Genomic DNA, 18,700 nt, shown 5'->3' on the forward strand with positions numbered 1-18,700 from the left:
TTTCCCTCTTTTTCAATCGTAATACTCTCGATCATGAACTTTGCATCATCATTTTCCATCAAAGTCCAATCGATCATGGTCCATTCGGAAAAAACTTGAACTCCGCTTTGTAAAATGGCATTTGTCACCACTTTGTCTATCTTAGATAGACAAACACAAATATTACCTATCGTAATATCTCTTTTTTATCGTAATAGTATACGAATTATTTTATCGCGATATATAATTAATCATACTTCGTAATCGTGAAAGAAAGTTTGATCGTGCGTTTTGCAGGACTTGAAAGAGCTCGGCTCAATCAACGTGATCCACGAAGACTTTACCCCGAGCTTGATTAAACCACCAAGTGTACAGTAACAATCGATATTACGTCCGTAAAGAAATATCGCTTCTGTAGAGTGTTAAATATTCAAGCAATGTATTAAAACAATATAAAGTAACAATTTTACTGATCGCTGCACCTACTCTTTTCTTTGAAATCCCCTGTTAACCATCGAATCTTTCTGAAGCAAATGGAAGCTTCCGTATCGTTATTTACGGTCAGACAATTCCATGGCATTTGGTCTTGTACCTTGTTTCTTCTTGAAAAATAAACACAACGTGTAACGGATTGCAATATATATGTATTATACATATACTATATTATAAACAATCTTTACTTTTGCTTTTGCATTTTCATTTTCTCCCATAATGTCGAGTTCTGATACTGTAAGCCGCACGTTAAAACCAAATAATCGTACGCGAAATTTCCTTGATTCATCACAGTCACATATTTCTCCCTCCTAACGTAAGAAAATTCAAATCGATTGTCATCTCGTAAACATTGCTGGATTAACTCGAATTATTAAAATTTTTGATGGAAATATCGTATATCTATCAATATATGAAAGGCCACCTGTTGATCGCTGCCATAGTTCCGTAGATGATGTTAAGCCAAGTCTGTGCGACTACACAGCGACGATATCCCGAGTGAAACCTTCCTCGGAATGGAAGCAAGTACTCGCAGCAATCTGAACGACTCGATTCGTTATCAAATGGTATACCATGCGGCGATATTAACGTAAGGTTTGTCAATTGAGTATAACGCTGCGTTAATCTACAGAATTCAATATTGAGAATAGTTAGGAGAGAAAACGCATATATTATATCTACTTTTGAAACGTTATATTATCATACAAAAAACTATACATTTGGTAAGCTTCGTATCATAAACACGCAATATACCGCAGGTGTGTTATAGTTGAAAACATTTTACCGTAAAGCCAGATACTCCGCGAAAGCAATTCCGCAGTCCGATGCTCCAACGACAACGATCCTCGTATCGATAATTGTACGTAGCATCATTGCTAATCTCGGCGACGTCATAAATAGAGAAAATTCATCGTTCGCAACATCATTTCTTTCACCTTTTGTATTATTTTCACAACTATTGGAGTTTTCCCGAACAATGATCGGGAATTCATATTCAGCTTGTCTACGAGGATCAACCGGAATCATATCGTTCAAACAGGATACCAAAGGATATATCCATGTCTACGAGTAACATATACGATGGTAATTAGGCTCTAATAATTTTCCGATTAAACAGTTTTAGCTTTCATTTGTAATATAATATATAATTATATAATATATGATATTATAGGTGCGGTCGGAGAAAAGCTGTCATTCTATCTCTATTGTTTATTAGACGTAAAACAAGGATAGAATGATATAAATAGAACTAATAACGTCTCCCCTTTCGCACCATAGATCTTAGGACCGTATGTGAGAAACACAACCTATAGAAATCAATGCCTAAACAGTCTAGCTGAATCTTAAGTGCTTGTATGATTCTGTATAAATTTATATACCTACTATGTATATAATCCTTTAAAATGCGCGTCGAAATGATTTTTTATATAATATATAATTTTGTGGGATAATGAGATGAAAAAATTCGGTGCTCTTACTTACTAGAAACACAACTATTGTTATTGCGTATACTATTGTTACTGCTTACCAATACGGTCTCATCTTTGTGATGAAGCCGATAAAATATTACCGTTAACTCGCTTAAACGTGCGATCTCACGGAAGAAGAAGCGATGGTAAGCGGAAAAAATTGGCATAAGAACAAAATGCAAGAGACGTCCGTAATCATTTTGAGGAATACTCTGAACAGACACGTAATCCTCTATATGGTAATGATTCGTAATGAAATTTACCTGCCTTTCGGCGCTACAACATAAAATAAGGGAAACACATTTGAATATTTGAATATCTTTCACGATATAAGAGCTACAAGGGAATACGTAATAACCACAGTATAGCGAGCCCCAGTATTGTATCGTTACTTTCAAAGACGAAACAATCACGTTGTACAGCCTGTAGAGGATCCATGGCAAAATCAAAATCAACCAAGACCTCATGTTTTGTTGATGTAGTGAACAAGAGTCTCTCTATAGCTTCACGGTCTTGTGTTCGGGCACGGCGACACGTCATCTCCTCGCAAACAACCGTTCGGTGTAGAACGTACAGCGTCATAGGGAAATCTCTATTACATCTCAACGGTACGCGCTGCATTTTCATTTTTTATTTTTCTTATTATTGATTGTGAGATTAAAAAGAGAAGTGCTCCTAAAGTTCCTTTTTTCTTATACTGGGTGCCCCGAATTTAAATGGCTAAACTTCGGGAACGTGTATGTAGAGGAGATCGATAAACTAAGAAAAAAAAGTTCTTTAGAAATATGCTCGTTTTTGCTTCGTTTTGGATAAAATCGCAAAAAAGGCAAAACGTAGTTTTCATTTTTGCACTTATTTATTACTTATTTATTCACACTTATTTATTCACTTTGTCTTGTCACTTGCTTAATGCAGGTTATTCAAAATGTTGGCCTCTTGCAGCAATACACGCATTGCATCTTGTACGGACAGTTCGTGTTGCGGTCAAACATTAATCTGGTCAATGTAATGACTGCATTCAGCAGAGAAAATTAATCAGTTAACGCTTAGTGATTCTTTAATACGATTGGTTCCTACACTTAGATTTTGCGAAGAACTAAAGACAAGAACCAATCATATTAAAGAATCACTAAGCGCTAACTGATTAATTTTCTCTGCTGAACGTAGCCATTGACTCGCCACGCCGATCTGGCGCTCTTCTGTCTGGAAATCGGCGCGCATACTCTCGCATTGCCTCTGCATATATTATCCCTCAAGTCGTACGAAAATAATAATGTTCCGTCTTGTAAACAATAATATTCCGAAAATTACGTTTTATCACTTTTTGTGATTTTCTTCAAAACGAAGGAAGAACAAGCATATCCCTAAAAGACTTTTTCTTAGTTTGTCGATTTCCTAGACGCTCTCGAAGTTTGGCCATTTAAAATTGGGACACTCTGTACACTCAAGTAATCGAAATATCTCATTAGTTAATTTACAATACCACAAAATGTTGAAGGAATTGATAGCACGGATGTGAGAAAGGAAGAAGAGTTGCGCAGTACTCTAAATGCGGGAAGCAATCGAAAGCAGCTTCCAAGAAATCGTGGGACCAGTGAGGCCTCATTTCATCGCGCGTCGCAAACATCTCCAAAATGAAGGCATTTATTTCGCTATCCGGCGTCGGAAAAACTTGGTGAACGAATCGAGATTGCATCGTTTCGTTACGTCCAGCACAAACGGGCAGATCATTTTCCCGCGATTTTTTCAAACCATTGTATGGCGTTAACTCAAAATTCTCGTTAAGCAGATCGATGTCGATCATAGCATTGAGACACATGACACCCACTGCCGAGCCGTTGGTATTCTCTCCGATGATCAATTGATGACAACTGCTTGGATGACGAATCATCTCACTAATATAATACTCTCCATAAAGCTCCTTTAAATGTGTACCCTCACCGTCGACAATCGCAATCACGTCGTCGTTATCCTCCTCTCTGTATATATCGTCGTACGATACCGAGTTGTATAGATGTTTGGAAAGAAATTTCGGAAAGTATCAAATGAAATCGACTCACACGACTCTCCGTACTTTCAACTTTGGACGTAATCGATGTCGATCAGTCAGATAGAGAAATTGCAGCGCGACGTCTCGCACGGCAGTTTTGGCCAAGACTTTAGTCATCTCTCGCTCGAACACGCTCAAATGTACTAGGGAACACAAGTCAAGATATGAGGCCTGCAGTGAAATTCTGTATTTTATATGGTAAAAAAGCTGCGCAACTGTCGGTATGAACTCATAACGACTGCATAACGAGTTACAGAATTCCACTGGGCCTCTATTCTTGAAAAGAAACGTATACGAAAGTCTAGAGAAATACCACAGTATACGTTACGTATACCATAGTATTTTTCTAGAATTTCGTATACGTTTCTTTTCAAGAATAGAGGCCCTGTTCTTTTTAGCTAAACTTCTTGCACGGTTCATCTTTTCTCTTTTTCTCTCCACGTTTGAGAGAAAAAGAAGAAAGATGTGCAAAAACTTTAGCTAAAAAGAACAGACATGGGTACTTATCATGGAAAAAGTCGGAATGGATTCCGATCGGGGAATTATTCCGTTTTCCCCAGAAAACACAATAGAAATCTAGGGAATAATTGAATAATTCCGATCGGAATCCATTTCGACTTTGTTCCATGATAGATATCCTATGCCCGTATTCACAGTAAGGCCTTATATTTAAGGCTTCCTTAAATTTATCTTCAGATACTCTACGAATTATTTCATTGGCTACTGAGCTAAAGATAAATTTAAGGAAGCCTTAAGTACAAGGTCTGACTATGAATACGGGCACAGGTCTCTCTATTTCGATGTAAAAAATTTGAGGCAGAATCGATGGATGACTTGATAAAAAAACCATCACCTGATTCAACTCGGGGAGGTATCACGAGAACCATGTATTGGCAATAGGTAGTGTTGTCGAACACCGCAGCCAATAGCTCTCCAAGGAACTCGTTCGAGTAACGCTCATCCCATACGAGCAAATGTACGAACATTGTGTTCCTTTCCGTGGCAGCGGGAATCCTTTTTGAAAAATGCTAATCTCATAAACTCGCCTAGCATATATAAGACACCGACTCGTATCGTAAAGTCATATTAACTTTACTACGATCGACGCAAACAGAAGATTACCCGTAAATTGTTTTTAACCAGGTCAACCAATCATCCGGCGACACGGACGGTATATTGGGGTAATTGCAGAGGCATATCCCCGAAATGACGTCACGTCTCTCGTTGTGTTGGACCACTGAGAGGCAGGAAGTCTCGCTGCAAATTTTAACGGTACATTAAGATGCACGCGTACAGGAGGAAGCGCACCGATTTACGATTTAATATAATATTGCTGACATTATATGTTAATATTATATATTATATTAATATATATATGCATTATATATAATGAGAGCAAGCTCGAGTGCACGTATAAAGTAACTGCATGTATGGCTGCAAGTACTAGAGTTGTTCCAATTTCACATTCCCGAAAATTTCATGAGTCGTCGGACATATCAGGAGCTCTAAATACGATAAATCCGAATGTTGAATGCGACGCGACCCCAAGATTTTGCTAGGCTCTTTTAACTCTTCGGACTCTCCGAGGTAAGTTGACATTTTGGAAGCTTCTTGTTGGCTCGTGACATGCGGACTTTGATGCGGATGACATATGCCGTTCGGCAATTTTCAATCGATCGCAAGTCGCAATCGATTATTCTCATCGAATAGCTTTCGATATATTACACTTTAAATGAGATATAAAGACTTTGTCTTTTTTTCATTTTACCAGTCATCCTAAAGCGTTTGCTCGTTATCGCGAACAGACCTAGCTATGTATAGCGACTGAACCGTTCGAACTCGGTTGATCGACGATTGCCAACGATCGGAGCGAGCTGTTTACGGGAAAGGAAGTCGAGAGATCAATCGGAATTACCATCTCGGATGTCAATTTAACGTGGGAAAAGTCTGTCGGATACCGTGTGCAGCTGACCGACTTGATACCCGCGCAAAAAGAAGGTCATAATGTATGTATGTTTGTAAGTGTGAAACTCTTTCAACGATCTAAACGGAGTTAGAGGCCAAGCTTCGCTTCCTCATCTCCTCTTAAATTGCCTCTCGCCTTTCGCCTTCTCTGCTTCTTTGGCTCTTGCATTAAAAGTAACAATCAAAGACACAGTCGCCGCGCAAGTGTCACGTCAAACGTATAATGTATGTACAACCGAACGATTCACAGCAAAGACGAGAAATCCATTTGATCGATTATTCATCTACCTTTTGGATTTGCTTGGCTTTATTATTGACCGATATCTACAGTTATAGACGATTATGGATGCAATCGCGATAACGGATACGATGCATCGTATCGGCCAAGCACAGGCTCGAAGAAAAGAAAGAAAAATTGGTACGAGCACTCTCTTTACAATTGTAAATAACGGAAGTTATTTACAATGCGAATCGTACGGTATGCGTATAATTATACGTAAGTGTAGTACAGCGAACATGCTACTCGAGTGCGGACATAACGCGACATTACGCGACGACATGCGGAAATTGATAATCGACGGACGATCGTCACGGTACATTGTCACGTCTTCAACGTCATTTTTTCCGAACCGAATCATTCAGTCGAGTTGATACCATTTCAGACACCTTTCCTTTCTTTCATTCCTGCACATGAATCACTCCAATCTAAACTTTGCATCGAACCGAACCACGATATGTATATATATACTCAAGCAGTTACGATAACGTTAAAATGACATTAAAATGAATCAGAAATGATATTGAAAAACGACTTTTAATGATCATTTTGAAGTCATTTTGACATCATTTTGATACATAATGATTTGTTGTTCTGTTTAGGTATTTAATATTAGCTATAATTCGATTTTCGAAAACTTGAACTGTGTAAAATTATACAGTAGAAGGAGTCAGCCAATGACGGAAGATTCGAGTTTTACTAAACAAGTTCTATAATTCTATACGGAAATAATAAATCGATTTTTTCTCATTGGTTGCCAGGGACGTTTTACCAAATCGCATCGATTCCCGACCACATCTTTGACTCGCGGTGGTTCCGAAGGTATTAAGATAATGACTTTCGTCATGCAACATGAAATCACGATCGATACCAAATAGCTAAGGTGCGTCTCTCGATTCTACGAAGATGGAAAATGTTCGACTATTTCATGTTGAACAAGGATAGATCTAGAAAAATACTTCCCCCCCCTCTCTCTCTCATTTTCTAAACGAATTGAAATAAAATTTCGCTCGAGAACAGTTAGCATCAAGAAAAGCCTTCACGATCGACGTAACTTTTCTCTCTCGGCGCAGTAAAACGACGAGGCGCAATAATCATCAGGTGATTTAATTAGCGAGAAAGTCTGAAATCGCGAGACAGCCATCTCAGTAGCTCACGAACTACTCTTAACTGAGAGATCAAGCGGTTAATCGTGGGACACTCGTCGCAAGAAAAGAAACGGCGCAATAACACTTTGTAGGGCGACGCGCGAGGACGCTTTTATTAATAACCACCCACGAAATAAAGAAATGAACGCAAAGATGCTGCAATGATCTTTGGAGGTCTCGTCACTCCGTTGACGTTAAATAGCAATATTGTTATATAATCAAAATATTGAAAACGTAAAGCGGATTCGTTTAAATTGACATTGCTGGTTGTGCTCGAGTCTTTTTGTGTATACATAATTATATCTAATTAATTTGAAATCTCAAAAATGGTAAAATGTAATAAAACCTTCTATAGGTTAACAGTAACTATATATATAGTTACTGTTATTATTATTATAGCAGTAATAATCATAATTATAGTAATATATAATTATAGTTACAAATACCAAACATTTTTCTCTCTGTGTATGTATATAGAGAGAAGCTATATAGAGATATCCCAAGGAGATCAACAAGAAAATCAAAATAATGTCAATTTGACGTCATATTGATGAATTTATGTCATTTTTTGGTAATGATGATAAATCTCGATCTCAAATGATCTAAGAATGACTTTATATATAAATGACTTCATATGTATACAGGGTGATCCGAAATTCCCGCATTCGAAATATAAAGTCATTCTTAGATCGTCTGAGATCGAGATTTATCATGACTAAAAATGACATAAATTCGTCAATATGACGTCAGATTGACATTATTTTGATTTTTTGGTTCTCCTTGAGATAGATCGAGATCTTTGAAAAGATGTCAGAACGATCGAGAGTGCAGTTCTGACATCAGCTGCTAAGTCGCAATTAGCATGCGCGGGCGATAATCATTCCGGTATGCAAATTCGTGAGATAATGCCGTTCATTTTCATTTTGGTTGCTCAAATATCGATCGGTATGCCGATTGACGATACGATAGCACGTAGCAAACGCGTTAGTGTCATTCTCGCCGCGTTGCACTCGTATAGAGGCCCGCTTTCCTTTAGATAGAAATTGATAGGAACGTTATAAAAAAATGGCCCTCCTTGCGGATAAGAAAATAAAAAAGAGTTCTTAGGTTTCCATCGTCTCGCTGTTCCCATTTTTTTCCGACTACAACGATGGCGCGCGTGAAACTTAATATTACGCTCATTCAAACGGAAAACGAATTGAGGAGAACTCGACATGACGAAGCTGATTTATGCCCGTTTCTACCAACGCAATTTAATTTTAATCTTGATTCAATTAACTCTTTACTTTTGTCTAATTCTAAGAATTGTTAGATGAAGATAAAGAGTAATTAAATTGAAACGAGATTAAACTAAAGTTAATCTATATTGTTAGAAACGAGCATTAATCGGTATCTTTATCAATATAAATATATCATTGGAAAGATACGACTATATTCTTTCTGTACATACATTGTGTGCAATCTCGGCACTATTTCGCGCACGACTTGTATTCAAAAACGGTAAACGACAGAAAACCGCTGTGACCTGAACAACCCAGCAAACGAGAATGGATTGAAATGGATTCAGATTTTTAGAAATATGGATTCACGAATATTAAAATAAATGCTTTTCAATCCTGAATGTATTTTTATTCATTTATAGGAACTGCACGGAGCATATCTCTATACCTTTCAATCTAAAAATAATATCAGCTTTTTCTGTGCATTGTGAATACTGTTCAATTTAAAATTTTGAATAGGAAATGCAGTTTTTCAATCCAATTGCATCCAATTGAATCTAATTGAATCCAATTGAATCCAATTAAATCCAAAAAAAGTATTCGCTATTTAAAATACGCATTCGGATAGAAAAAAATTTTAATCCATTTTCATCCATTCTCGTTTACTGGGAATATATCTTTGCTTTAAAGTCTTCTACGATTATTCTTTCTCGACGTGCAAACGTGTTGAATCATCAATCGACAATCGAACAACAGCAAGTGGCCAATATTTTCGGAAATAATTCGCTGAATATCATAGAAATCACCGCATATAATTTTCCGCGTACACGGTCGAAATATAATAAACGCGCGTGAAACATATTCCATCAAACTTGTCGGATTCGTATAGCTTTATTCGCGAAAACTCAAATTTCTTTTCCGTTCACTGATTCTTTGGATAATTCGTTTGATAAACTTGCCGAGTGCAAAACGCTCGTCAGTGTAAATTCGAGTAAACAGAACATCAAGTAATTCTAGCAAAAATGTAAAAGTTGTAGTAAAGCAATTACAACATACCTGTCTTATCTGAGACGATTTAGACACGCTAATGACGTTAAAAGACGCAGGAGAGATTTCAAGAGAGATTGGCTTACCGAATGTTGTCCGAGTTAACCGGAAAACGAATAGAGAACCAACAGAGAACGAATGGAGAACGGAATACCGTATCCAACGACGGTACGCACGCGACTGACTTTCAGCTAAATACATCATGATGTAAAACACAAGGCATGTAGAGGGAGGTGAAACTGTTTTCTACATAACACACCCGCGCGCGCGCACGTAGAAAATAGACTATATACATATATATTGTTTTAAAATATTGGCAACGCGATTTTATACGCGCACAGTGCCAAGCAATATATGTCTAAAAGATATAGATGACGATTGTGCATATAGAAATTCGTTATATCGTATATCAGAAACGTTGATCCTCTCTTGCCTTGTACAACAAAATATATTTTTTATTCATATATTTTTTACAAAATATATTATTAGAATTTCAAAACAAGATGTATATATAATTTTAGATTAGTTTTCACAAATACTATTTTTACACATTCGACATATAGGAAATGTATTGTCAGTCTGAAATATCCAGTAATACTCTCTCCCTCTCTGTCTCTCTCTCTCTCTCTCCCTTCTTTTTTAACTAGCATGTAGTAATTAAAAGGATAACGATCAAATTTTGCAGTTTATTACAGTGTAAAATACACGTTACAATTTTCAAGAATATAAACAATTTCTGTAGACTCGAATTCTTAAAATAAAAATAATAATAACACAATCCGTAAAGGCCATACGAGTCACGGGCTGATGAAGGTGCCAACGATTAATTTCAATCTTAATTAATCATAAATGTGTAGAATCCTCTTTATTGAGCGTTTCGACTCACTTTGGAGTCCTCCTCAGCAATACATATGTGTAATTAGTATGTTGAGTATTCCGTCAACATGAGTCACTAAGCCCGTGACTCGTATGGCCTTTACGGATTGTGTTATTATTATTTCAAGAATATGTATTTTCCTGCGAATTTAGCGGGAAGTTAACGAGTCTAGAGTAGAGTCCTAGTCTACATTCGTTTACGCAGCGGTTAGCGCAGAGAGTATCATTTAATCTTTGTTTAACATTTGGTGAACAACAAGGCTAAAATAATACTTCTGCGCTAATCGCTGCGTAAACGAATGCACCACTATATAGTATATGAGAGAAGCGACATCGGCGTCGCGATTTCTGATTGGTGATACCCCCACTTAATTAAAGCAGCCATATTGAGCCCGCAGTGGAAAGCTATACATCACATATGCCCCTTTTTTACAGTCAAGAAGACTAGAACCAAGAAGACTAGAACTAAGGAGGATCAACTCGCGTGGTGGGGGTGAGTCAAAAAACGTCCGCGGCTATTCACACGATGTGCAGCGGCACTGCGCATTGTGTGAAAGTTCGATATAAGAGCGACAAAGTGACGATTATAGAACGATAGAGCGACAACTATATAGAGCGACAGAGAGGACTAATAAGCGCAAGAGTGGGGGAAGTTATCCGTCGCCTCTTTTTGCCTCCCCCCCACTACCGCTATTGGCACGAATTGATCCTCCTTAGTTCTAGTCTTCTTGTTTACAGCTAAACAAGGTCCATACGAGTTAGCCCGGATCCTCATACGGGCAACAACGCCCGTAAAATTTACCCCCACAAAAAATTAATTTGAAGTTTCTTTAGTTTAGACTATGTATCTAGTCTTTTAATTATTATATATTCAATATATGATAATTAAAAGAAACAATATTACATATTAATATATTACATTGTAACATCAAATGAAAATATGTGTGAGTTAAATAAAGCATTTTGAATTTAATAACTAAAGGCTAAATGCTTTTACATCAAATTATTTTATTTTTATAATTTTTTTAAAATTACCATTTTATCAGCTTCTAAAAATTACTGATTAATTTACCGTAATTTACCGAATAAATTACGTAAAATTTGGTAATTTTCATCTCTAATTCTTCTAGATCTAAAATTCTGATTAGATGATCTAGAAGAATACACCAATAACAGCTAGCGTTAACTTAATTGTTGAATCCGCTGAATGCGCCCAATGAGTTTCTATCGTTAAAAAATGCTTTCAATAAAATCGCTTTTTTCCGTCCCCTTTTTAAAAATTACTAAAAAATATAAAGTTTATAGGAAAACGTTAATTTTTCGATGAAAAGTATAACTGATGAGGATCGTAGGATTCATAGACTGAAAAAGTTATCAAATTTTTAAAAATATAATTTTATTCAACGTACTCTAAACATGCTGTAAATTAACTTACAGAATCTCTTGGTAAATTGATACGAATCTCTTAATAAAGAATCATATAAGAGTCATTAATAATTAAATACGTAATAAGGTAAATCGGACATTTTAGTTTTCTTATTGATCTTTCATATATAAAAAAAGATCTTCGCATATAATAGATATAATGTATAGTAGATATAATGTATAGAAAAATATTATCTACATATATTCAATTGAAAGAAACTTTATAATAAAAAAACAATGATATTCAATAGAATAGAAACAAGGAATAATTCATCAAAGTTGCAATTAAAATCAGAGAAATGTCATATTTTGTGTTCTTTCACTTTCAACATTATATATTCGTTATGTATATATATATATATATACAGTATATATACATACATATATATACATATACATATAAAATCTCATTATATAAAGTGGATTAAAGTTGTCTCATCTACTATACATTTCCGTATAAATAAATGACCAAACTAAAATATCTTAATCCCTGCTTTCAAAAAATAATCTATTCGACATATCATTAACTGCAAATTATTCGCAAAACATTTACATCAAGTACAAGTTAACACAGAACAGAAGATTAAGTGACACGATTTTCTGTGTCAAAATTTTGAGCATATATTCAAGTTAATTACGAGACATTGTAGTTGCATTTTTATTTTTCATTAATAGTCATCTTGTGATTTTAGTTTACACAATAATATTTTTATTTTATAAACTGAAGAACAATTTAATAGAATTTTATTTCCAATTACAGTCAATTATAATCGATTTAGTAGAGACGAAAACTATCACTTACTTTCAAGTTTGAAGAGTACTAATTCGCTTCATTTTTCTTTATAATTACGGTATACTCAACGACATTAGTTAGGACTTGAATATACAAAACGAATCATTATTTCGGTCTAATTATAATGACACAAGTATCATAAAATGTTGTAAAATTAAAGTTTTAGACTGTCATTAAATTTTTTATAAGCCTAATAATGATGTCTTTCTCTTTGTCTCTCTCTCTCTCTCCCCCCCTCTCCCTATCTTCCTCTCTTTTGTTTTCTCCTTCTGCAACCTTCCCCTTTCATTTCATAGAAAACTAATATGTCAGTGTATCATTATTAAGAAATGGAAGCACATGGCATATACATGGAAGCTTGTATATATCATTACATCACGCTGTATACGACGATTGTAGCATAATAACGATCCAAAAATACATTCAATAGTGGACATCTATTGAATCGACAAATAGCTAAAATTTTGAAACTATACGCCAAGTACTTCCTTTGTACAGAACAATCGTCGCATGAAATTCTTTCTTTTTCTAAGAATAATTTTTGCAATTTGCTTATTTACAAGATTTTACAAGAAATTGGAGGAAAGACTCAAGTTCTTACATAATAATTTACAATGTAAATGATTTATAACTATTATATGTTGTCCGATAATCAAGTTGGGAGTAATGTATAATACAAATGAGCGAAATTTTCAAGCGAGATTCCACGAACGTTTCGGTGTTTCGCGATCAAAATTAGTATTAAAAAAATTTGTGTCTATCTACATCATTATATCACAAAATGCGCGTGAAGAGTCACGTCATTTCACCTGTCTTCATTCAAACGTTCGGTCAACTGTCTATGATGAGCTTGTATATTCGGATTCTGTCCAGTTTGCACAATTGCATCATCTTCAACATCGTTTTCTTCAATGAGAGCTGGGTCTCTGTTTTCGACACTTTCAGCTTTATACAGTATGTCGTGGCAAAGAGGGCATCGGTCTTGAACGTATAACCATTTCCGCAAACATACACCATGGAAATAATGATTGCATTGGGTGATCTTGGCGCTTTGCATTTCCTGATAGCAAATTGCGCAAACGTCGTCTAACTGTTCAAGTTGTTCGGTTTTTGCTTCCGGTAAAGAATTGATCTTATTCACAGCCGTCCGGCGTTTCATAAAAACGCTCCATCCAGCCTTCGCTTCGCACCAGATATTAAAGTAAGCGTGTATACACATCATGACGGCGCGAATAGCTCCACCAGACTCGAAGATCAATATCCAGAAACCATTAAAGAACAATATAATACCGAAAGCAAATTCCACAGTATTGCCAAATGATCTTATTATGTACACGCAATCGTCAAATTGTTCCCAGAATTCGCTTCTGTACGCGTCGATCAGAAACAATGAATAAATTGCTAGCGAAACCAGTACTTTGACTATTACCTCGATACTAAAGACCGACACAGCCAATAACCATGTACTCACGGTGAAATGGGACCAGAGGAATATGAGTAACGAAACCGGGAAGAATATTAGAAAAGCACAAACCGCCAAAGCCCGCAAATGTCTATGTAGTGCCGGATTATGAGAAGCACTGAGCGACATCAACAATGGATTCACTATATTGTGCACAAAATGTAAAATCGCCGTGAATAATAGGCAGAAATTACGATATAGTCGTACTAAACGCTTCTCTCTATCGAGACTCGTCAATCCGGTTTGTAGGGCAAGAATGTAGAATAGTATAGCGGACACTGTGCCGATACTCTTCTCATCTTCGTCTTCCGTCAATAATACCCATTGGAAGAAATAGCCGATATAGTGGCAGATGAACGAGATTATGCTAGTCATACCAAGAACAGCTGTCAACGTCTCGCACCCATTTACCATCAGCGTTCTGATCATGACGTAATAATTAAATGTTTCCTCGCCATAGTGATTCCCAAGGATTTGAACGACTTGTTCTCCCACACGCAGCATCCAAAATATGCGAAGTACGCACGGCACGTTCAGACGTATCCATTCTCTTTCCGCGAAAGCGGATAAACCATAATTGATCATATAGTTGCGTGTGCGTTGATAGCTCATGTAGATTGTTTTTAACATGGAGACGCCATTATACCAGATGACAAATTTACACACAGCCAATGGGATTAACGTTGCACACACAGGTGCGTGATACAGATATTGTGTCTAGGAAAAAAATTTTTTTACTTAATTAAAGATATCAATACTCACTGTTTTCCTAATTCAATTCTTCTTTATATTATGGATCAAAAGATAACATTGGATATATTTGATAAACTTACCGGTAAAGGATGGATACCCAAGATAGATGGTGACATAAAGCTCAGTACAAGAAGCTTTTGAACTATAGGATGCCTTGGGGCAAGATGTATGTAACAAAAGACGCTGGCTAGCAGGCATTGCAGTATATAATTCTGGATAATTAGAAAACCCGGACCATTGTATAGAACGTCCGATAGATTCAAACATAATATATTGTCAAGTATGCTGGTTGTTGATTCATGGACATTCATGTAAGCTATGATTGCTTTCATTGCACTGACATTTGACCAATACGATACAAATATTACTCCTATAGATATTAAATATAAGTATACAATTATCAAACGTCTAGTAAATAACACGAATGTGTACAAGGCTGCAAGAAAACCTGAAAGAAAATGGTATATTACATCAATTTATTTATTCAAATCAATACTGCAAAAAATTCATCAAATGCATTAATTTTTTATAAGAGGTTTTTTTAATTTTTGCAATGAAACAGCAATTTTTATTACAGTAGGATTTACATATGTCTCAAATGCAAAAAGCAACTTGGCAAATTAACTTGACTACAGGCTTTTTTCCTTGAGAAAAAAAATCGGATTCGCTTAGAAAATTTACTAAAATTATAAAAAGTATAGTAAAGTATATTACTTACCTATACAACAACATAAAAATTTAAACATGATTATCAGGTAAGCTTTGTAAGCAAGATGAGTAAAATCAAGCTGATCCATTAGAAACGAATCTCTTGTAACTGCAGAAATGGAACTAGCAATGCTTGACAAATTGGTAGTTTTAAAATCATATTCATTACTTTCCAGTATAATATTGTCATTGGGTAAACCAAGGCTAATTCTGAGTAACTCATCCATGATAAATAAAGGCGGCACTCTCATTACAATATCAGCAAAGCTGAGAATGCTTTCCCGTACTGAAGTATCCATCTTGCTAGTGCCGTTCAAGGGAAAGTTCGAGGAAGACGTTTTATACACGCCTCAGTTTCAAATATGGAAGCAGCATTCCGTTATGGAATCGTACAAAGGCCAGACCTATACATACATATATATATAAAGTAACAATTATAATTAACCCTCCTATAGTAAAATAAATCAAAATGAATTTTCAAGATAAGTAGGATTGGATCCGACTTGATGCTGTTTTAATAATATTTCATCTAATTAATATAACAAAATGGATAGAAAGAAGTAAATAATATATTATAAAATTAAAATGACATAAAATTTCTTTCTCTATTAAACAATGTACTAAAATAAACGAAGCCGGGGGTCACATCCCATCCTCCCATAGAAGGATTAATATTATTTATATTAATCCACAAAGAGATATCTTCAAACAAAAAATAAGAAAAGAAGATTTTCAAAGTACTTTTCACCAATTTTTTTCAAGTTGAAAGAATGCTTTCAATTTGAATGATATGCTGATTTGAATGATATGCTGATCAATGTGAAATATATAAATGCATGCAGAATCACATTGAAAATTGTACTAAAAATTTGTCTGCTGCAGCAATGCAAATCTAGTGTTTGATACATGTACTAATTTTAGGTTATAATATCTGTCAAAACATTACACATATCACACTGCACAGCAAAAGCATACTAGTAATTGCATTCTTGATTAATTTAGATTGCACAAAATTAATCTCATGTGTCATTGGAATCCACTTAAAAATACGTATCAAATCTTATTATTATTATTATTATTACCAGGTTTCTCTCTGCTGTTATCATTATCATGACACATCACATAAGATCTGTTTTCTGTGGCTGAACTAGTGTACACTTTTGGAACTTAAAATGAGAAAGAGAGGTATATGTTTGATATTTTTGTCGAAAACGAGAAAAAGAGTTCTAGTGCAGGAATAGAAAACAAATCTATAAATTCTCATTCGTGTTTGCTCGCTCATTCCAGCTCAACTCCTCTCCCTTCCCTTCTTCTCCCTTTTAGCACTTTCTGACACGTTCTAGTCCTCTTTCTCTGCCTCTTTGTCTACTGTAATATGCATATATAATTTATTTCGTAAACGATTTTATATTATCGCCTCTATCTCGAAAATCAAAATTTTGCTATATATATTATACGTATACATGTTTAATATAGATGGTTTAATGAATACATGTCCAATGTCATTGATCGATCGTGTGACAGGATCACATTAAATTTGCCAGTTGTCCCATACATGCGACTCGTTACATTTAAACGAATAGAAAGAAAATCGTTGGCGCGCGTTGACTGAATATTATAAATATGATAATAGTCGAATAGAGCAAATAAGAGAGAACGAGGCTAATACCACCAACGGATAACATAACCTCTGTATATCGTTGAAAATCGAAATAATCTCGAAATAATGAGAACGAGGAACAATGAGTAATTGCTTCGGATTTCTATTTTGAATAGTTTGGATGCCTGTGTCTAATCTAAAAATCGCGGATAAAAAAACATGCCTCTTTAGCGTGCTTCACCACGCTTCACCGAAGAAGTCGAGGGAGGGAGAGAGAGAAGAGTTTGCAACGACGAGCGAAACTTACCAATGGCCAACGGTCGAGAAGAGAAGTCAAATCACAGGTCACATTTCGTCATGGTGCGACACGCCGCACCTGACCGCAGTGACTTGGCGATCGCCAATTACAATAAGTGACTCTGAATAACTCGAATCGACGAATAGCTCGAAGGCACGAGGGTCGATACTTACCAAGTTCTCATTTCTTCGTGTCTCATTTGCGTCTTTTTGATCGCATCTCACTGGTCATACGGACAAACTGGATCACTGTTCATACATTCATATTGTAATACCGTTATTTGCATCCTCCTTTCACCTCATTTTATTGTGATCTGCAGCTTGTCGGTCTTGTCACCCGTTTGATCCGTTGTCGATTAATCGCATCAATAAACAAAAAGGAATTATTTTTTTATTGATCAGGAGGAATTATTTTTGATTGATCAGGAGACTTTTGTAGTAGAGCTACTTATCTTACATTGTTCTCTTTTTCATAAGAATTACGATGCCACGCAATGCAATGCAATGAGTTTTTCGCGAGACAGTGCTAGGGAGAATCGTAACAACGAAGACATGATTTGTACTTATATGTACAGTAATTTATTGTTCTTCCCTCTCATCTCTGTCACGTTATGTTATACATCGATGTAATGTATAAATAAATGTCTCGTACTCTGTCGACGACGCAGTTTTGTCTTCTCTTTTACGTAAGATCAATATATCAGTGGTATTCTTTTTCTCCTCTCCCTCTCTTAGAGGATGCACGCGTTACGCTTGAAAAACCTTGCTCCGAATCGACAGTTTGTTATAAAAAAATTTTATATTCGGATTATTCACAATGGTGTTAATAAAAATAGAACCTCTCTTCAGCTAGCGCGATACAACTTTTGTTATCAGTTATCATATAGAGGTAGGTCTTGCGTGCTCCCCAAGATTCTCATTATGATCATTAGTGCCGATATGTCGATTAAAATCCCATCCCGTGGTCCACGAATACGATGTGTCGTTGTTTGTCGTGATTGTGATGCATGTTTAGTTGTTGACGTTGTTAACATTGTAAAACGACGAAGTCTGTGGAGCAGTTCATGTTGTTTTCGTCAATCAATAGGGCCGTCCCCCAAAGACCGCGCTCATATATCGATGAATCGTGCCATTTTTCA

At 35.9% G+C, this 18,700-nt stretch overlaps 3 protein-coding genes across 5 annotated transcripts in view; all 3 read right to left on the reverse strand.

The window, feature by feature from the left end:
- The window catches only part of LOC108727123 (cilia- and flagella-associated protein 61), a 9,223-nt gene extending 3,601 nt beyond the window's left edge, over nucleotides 1–5,622 (reverse strand). The window contains exons 1-13 of the mRNA XM_018455066.1: nucleotides 5,435–5,622; nucleotides 5,113–5,247; nucleotides 4,844–5,004; nucleotides 4,001–4,133; nucleotides 3,424–3,919; nucleotides 2,281–2,555; nucleotides 2,000–2,216; nucleotides 1,256–1,533; nucleotides 896–1,096; nucleotides 660–782; nucleotides 466–581; nucleotides 237–391; nucleotides 2–140 (exon numbers count right to left, since the gene is read on the reverse strand). Of these exons, the coding sequence (XP_018310568.1) occupies nucleotides 2–140; nucleotides 237–391; nucleotides 466–581; nucleotides 660–782; nucleotides 896–1,096; nucleotides 1,256–1,533; nucleotides 2,000–2,216; nucleotides 2,281–2,555; nucleotides 3,424–3,919; nucleotides 4,001–4,133; nucleotides 4,844–5,004; nucleotides 5,113–5,247; nucleotides 5,435–5,589 (2,584 nt within the window). The 5' untranslated portion in view covers nucleotides 5,590–5,622. The remainder of the gene's footprint in view (nucleotide 1; nucleotides 141–236; nucleotides 392–465; nucleotides 582–659; nucleotides 783–895; nucleotides 1,097–1,255; nucleotides 1,534–1,999; nucleotides 2,217–2,280; nucleotides 2,556–3,423; nucleotides 3,920–4,000; nucleotides 4,134–4,843; nucleotides 5,005–5,112; nucleotides 5,248–5,434) is intronic.
- Nucleotides 1–9,836, reverse strand: part of LOC108727147 (homeodomain-only protein) — a 17,851-nt gene extending 8,015 nt beyond the window's left edge. Inside the window, exon 1 of one of the 2 annotated variants that reach the window (XM_018455128.1) lies at nucleotides 9,734–9,836. The gene's annotated coding sequence lies outside the window, so the exon portion shown is untranslated. The other variant, XM_018455129.1, reaches the window with a different exon arrangement.
- Nucleotides 9,837–13,316: 3,480 nt separating this feature from the next.
- Nucleotides 13,317–16,905, reverse strand: Trc8 (TRC8 ring finger protein). Of its 2 annotated transcripts, none has more exons than XM_018455072.1 (4): nucleotides 16,747–16,905; nucleotides 15,675–16,068; nucleotides 15,037–15,404; nucleotides 13,317–14,920 (listed from the first exon to the last, which is right to left on the reverse strand). In XM_018455072.1, exons 2-4 carry the CDS (start codon nucleotides 15,961–15,963, stop codon nucleotides 13,547–13,549), a joined length of 2,031 nt encoding a protein of 676 aa, XP_018310574.1. In that variant the 5' UTR covers nucleotides 15,964–16,068; nucleotides 16,747–16,905; the 3' UTR covers nucleotides 13,317–13,546. The 2 variants fall into 2 exon arrangements, with proteins under 2 accessions (XP_018310574.1, XP_018310575.1); XM_018455073.1 differs by having other exon boundaries at nucleotides 15,675–15,973; nucleotides 16,611–16,905.
- Nucleotides 16,906–18,700: the final 1,795 nt, after the last annotated feature.

Source organism: Mycetomoellerius zeteki, unplaced genomic scaffold (assembly GCF_001594055.1).
Source record: "Mycetomoellerius zeteki isolate Tzet28-1 unplaced genomic scaffold, Tzet1.0 scaffold470, whole genome shotgun sequence".
NCBI classification, from domain to species: domain Eukaryota; kingdom Metazoa; phylum Arthropoda; class Insecta; order Hymenoptera; family Formicidae; genus Mycetomoellerius; species Mycetomoellerius zeteki.

Excerpts from the sequence above, each read along its gene's own strand:
- Trc8 (XM_018455072.1), bottom strand. The coding sequence starts at position 15,963 with ATGGATACTTCAGTACGGGAAAGCATTCTCAGCTTTGCTGATATTGTA. Across the intron at positions 15,405-15,674 it reads ATTTTTATGTTGTTGTATAG|GTTTTCTTGCAGCCTTGTAC; the intron begins GTAAGTAATATA and ends ATTTTCTTTCAG. Across the intron at positions 14,921-15,036 it reads TGGGTATCCATCCTTTACCG|ACACAATATCTGTATCACGC; the intron begins GTAAGTTTATCA and ends TTTTTTTCCTAG.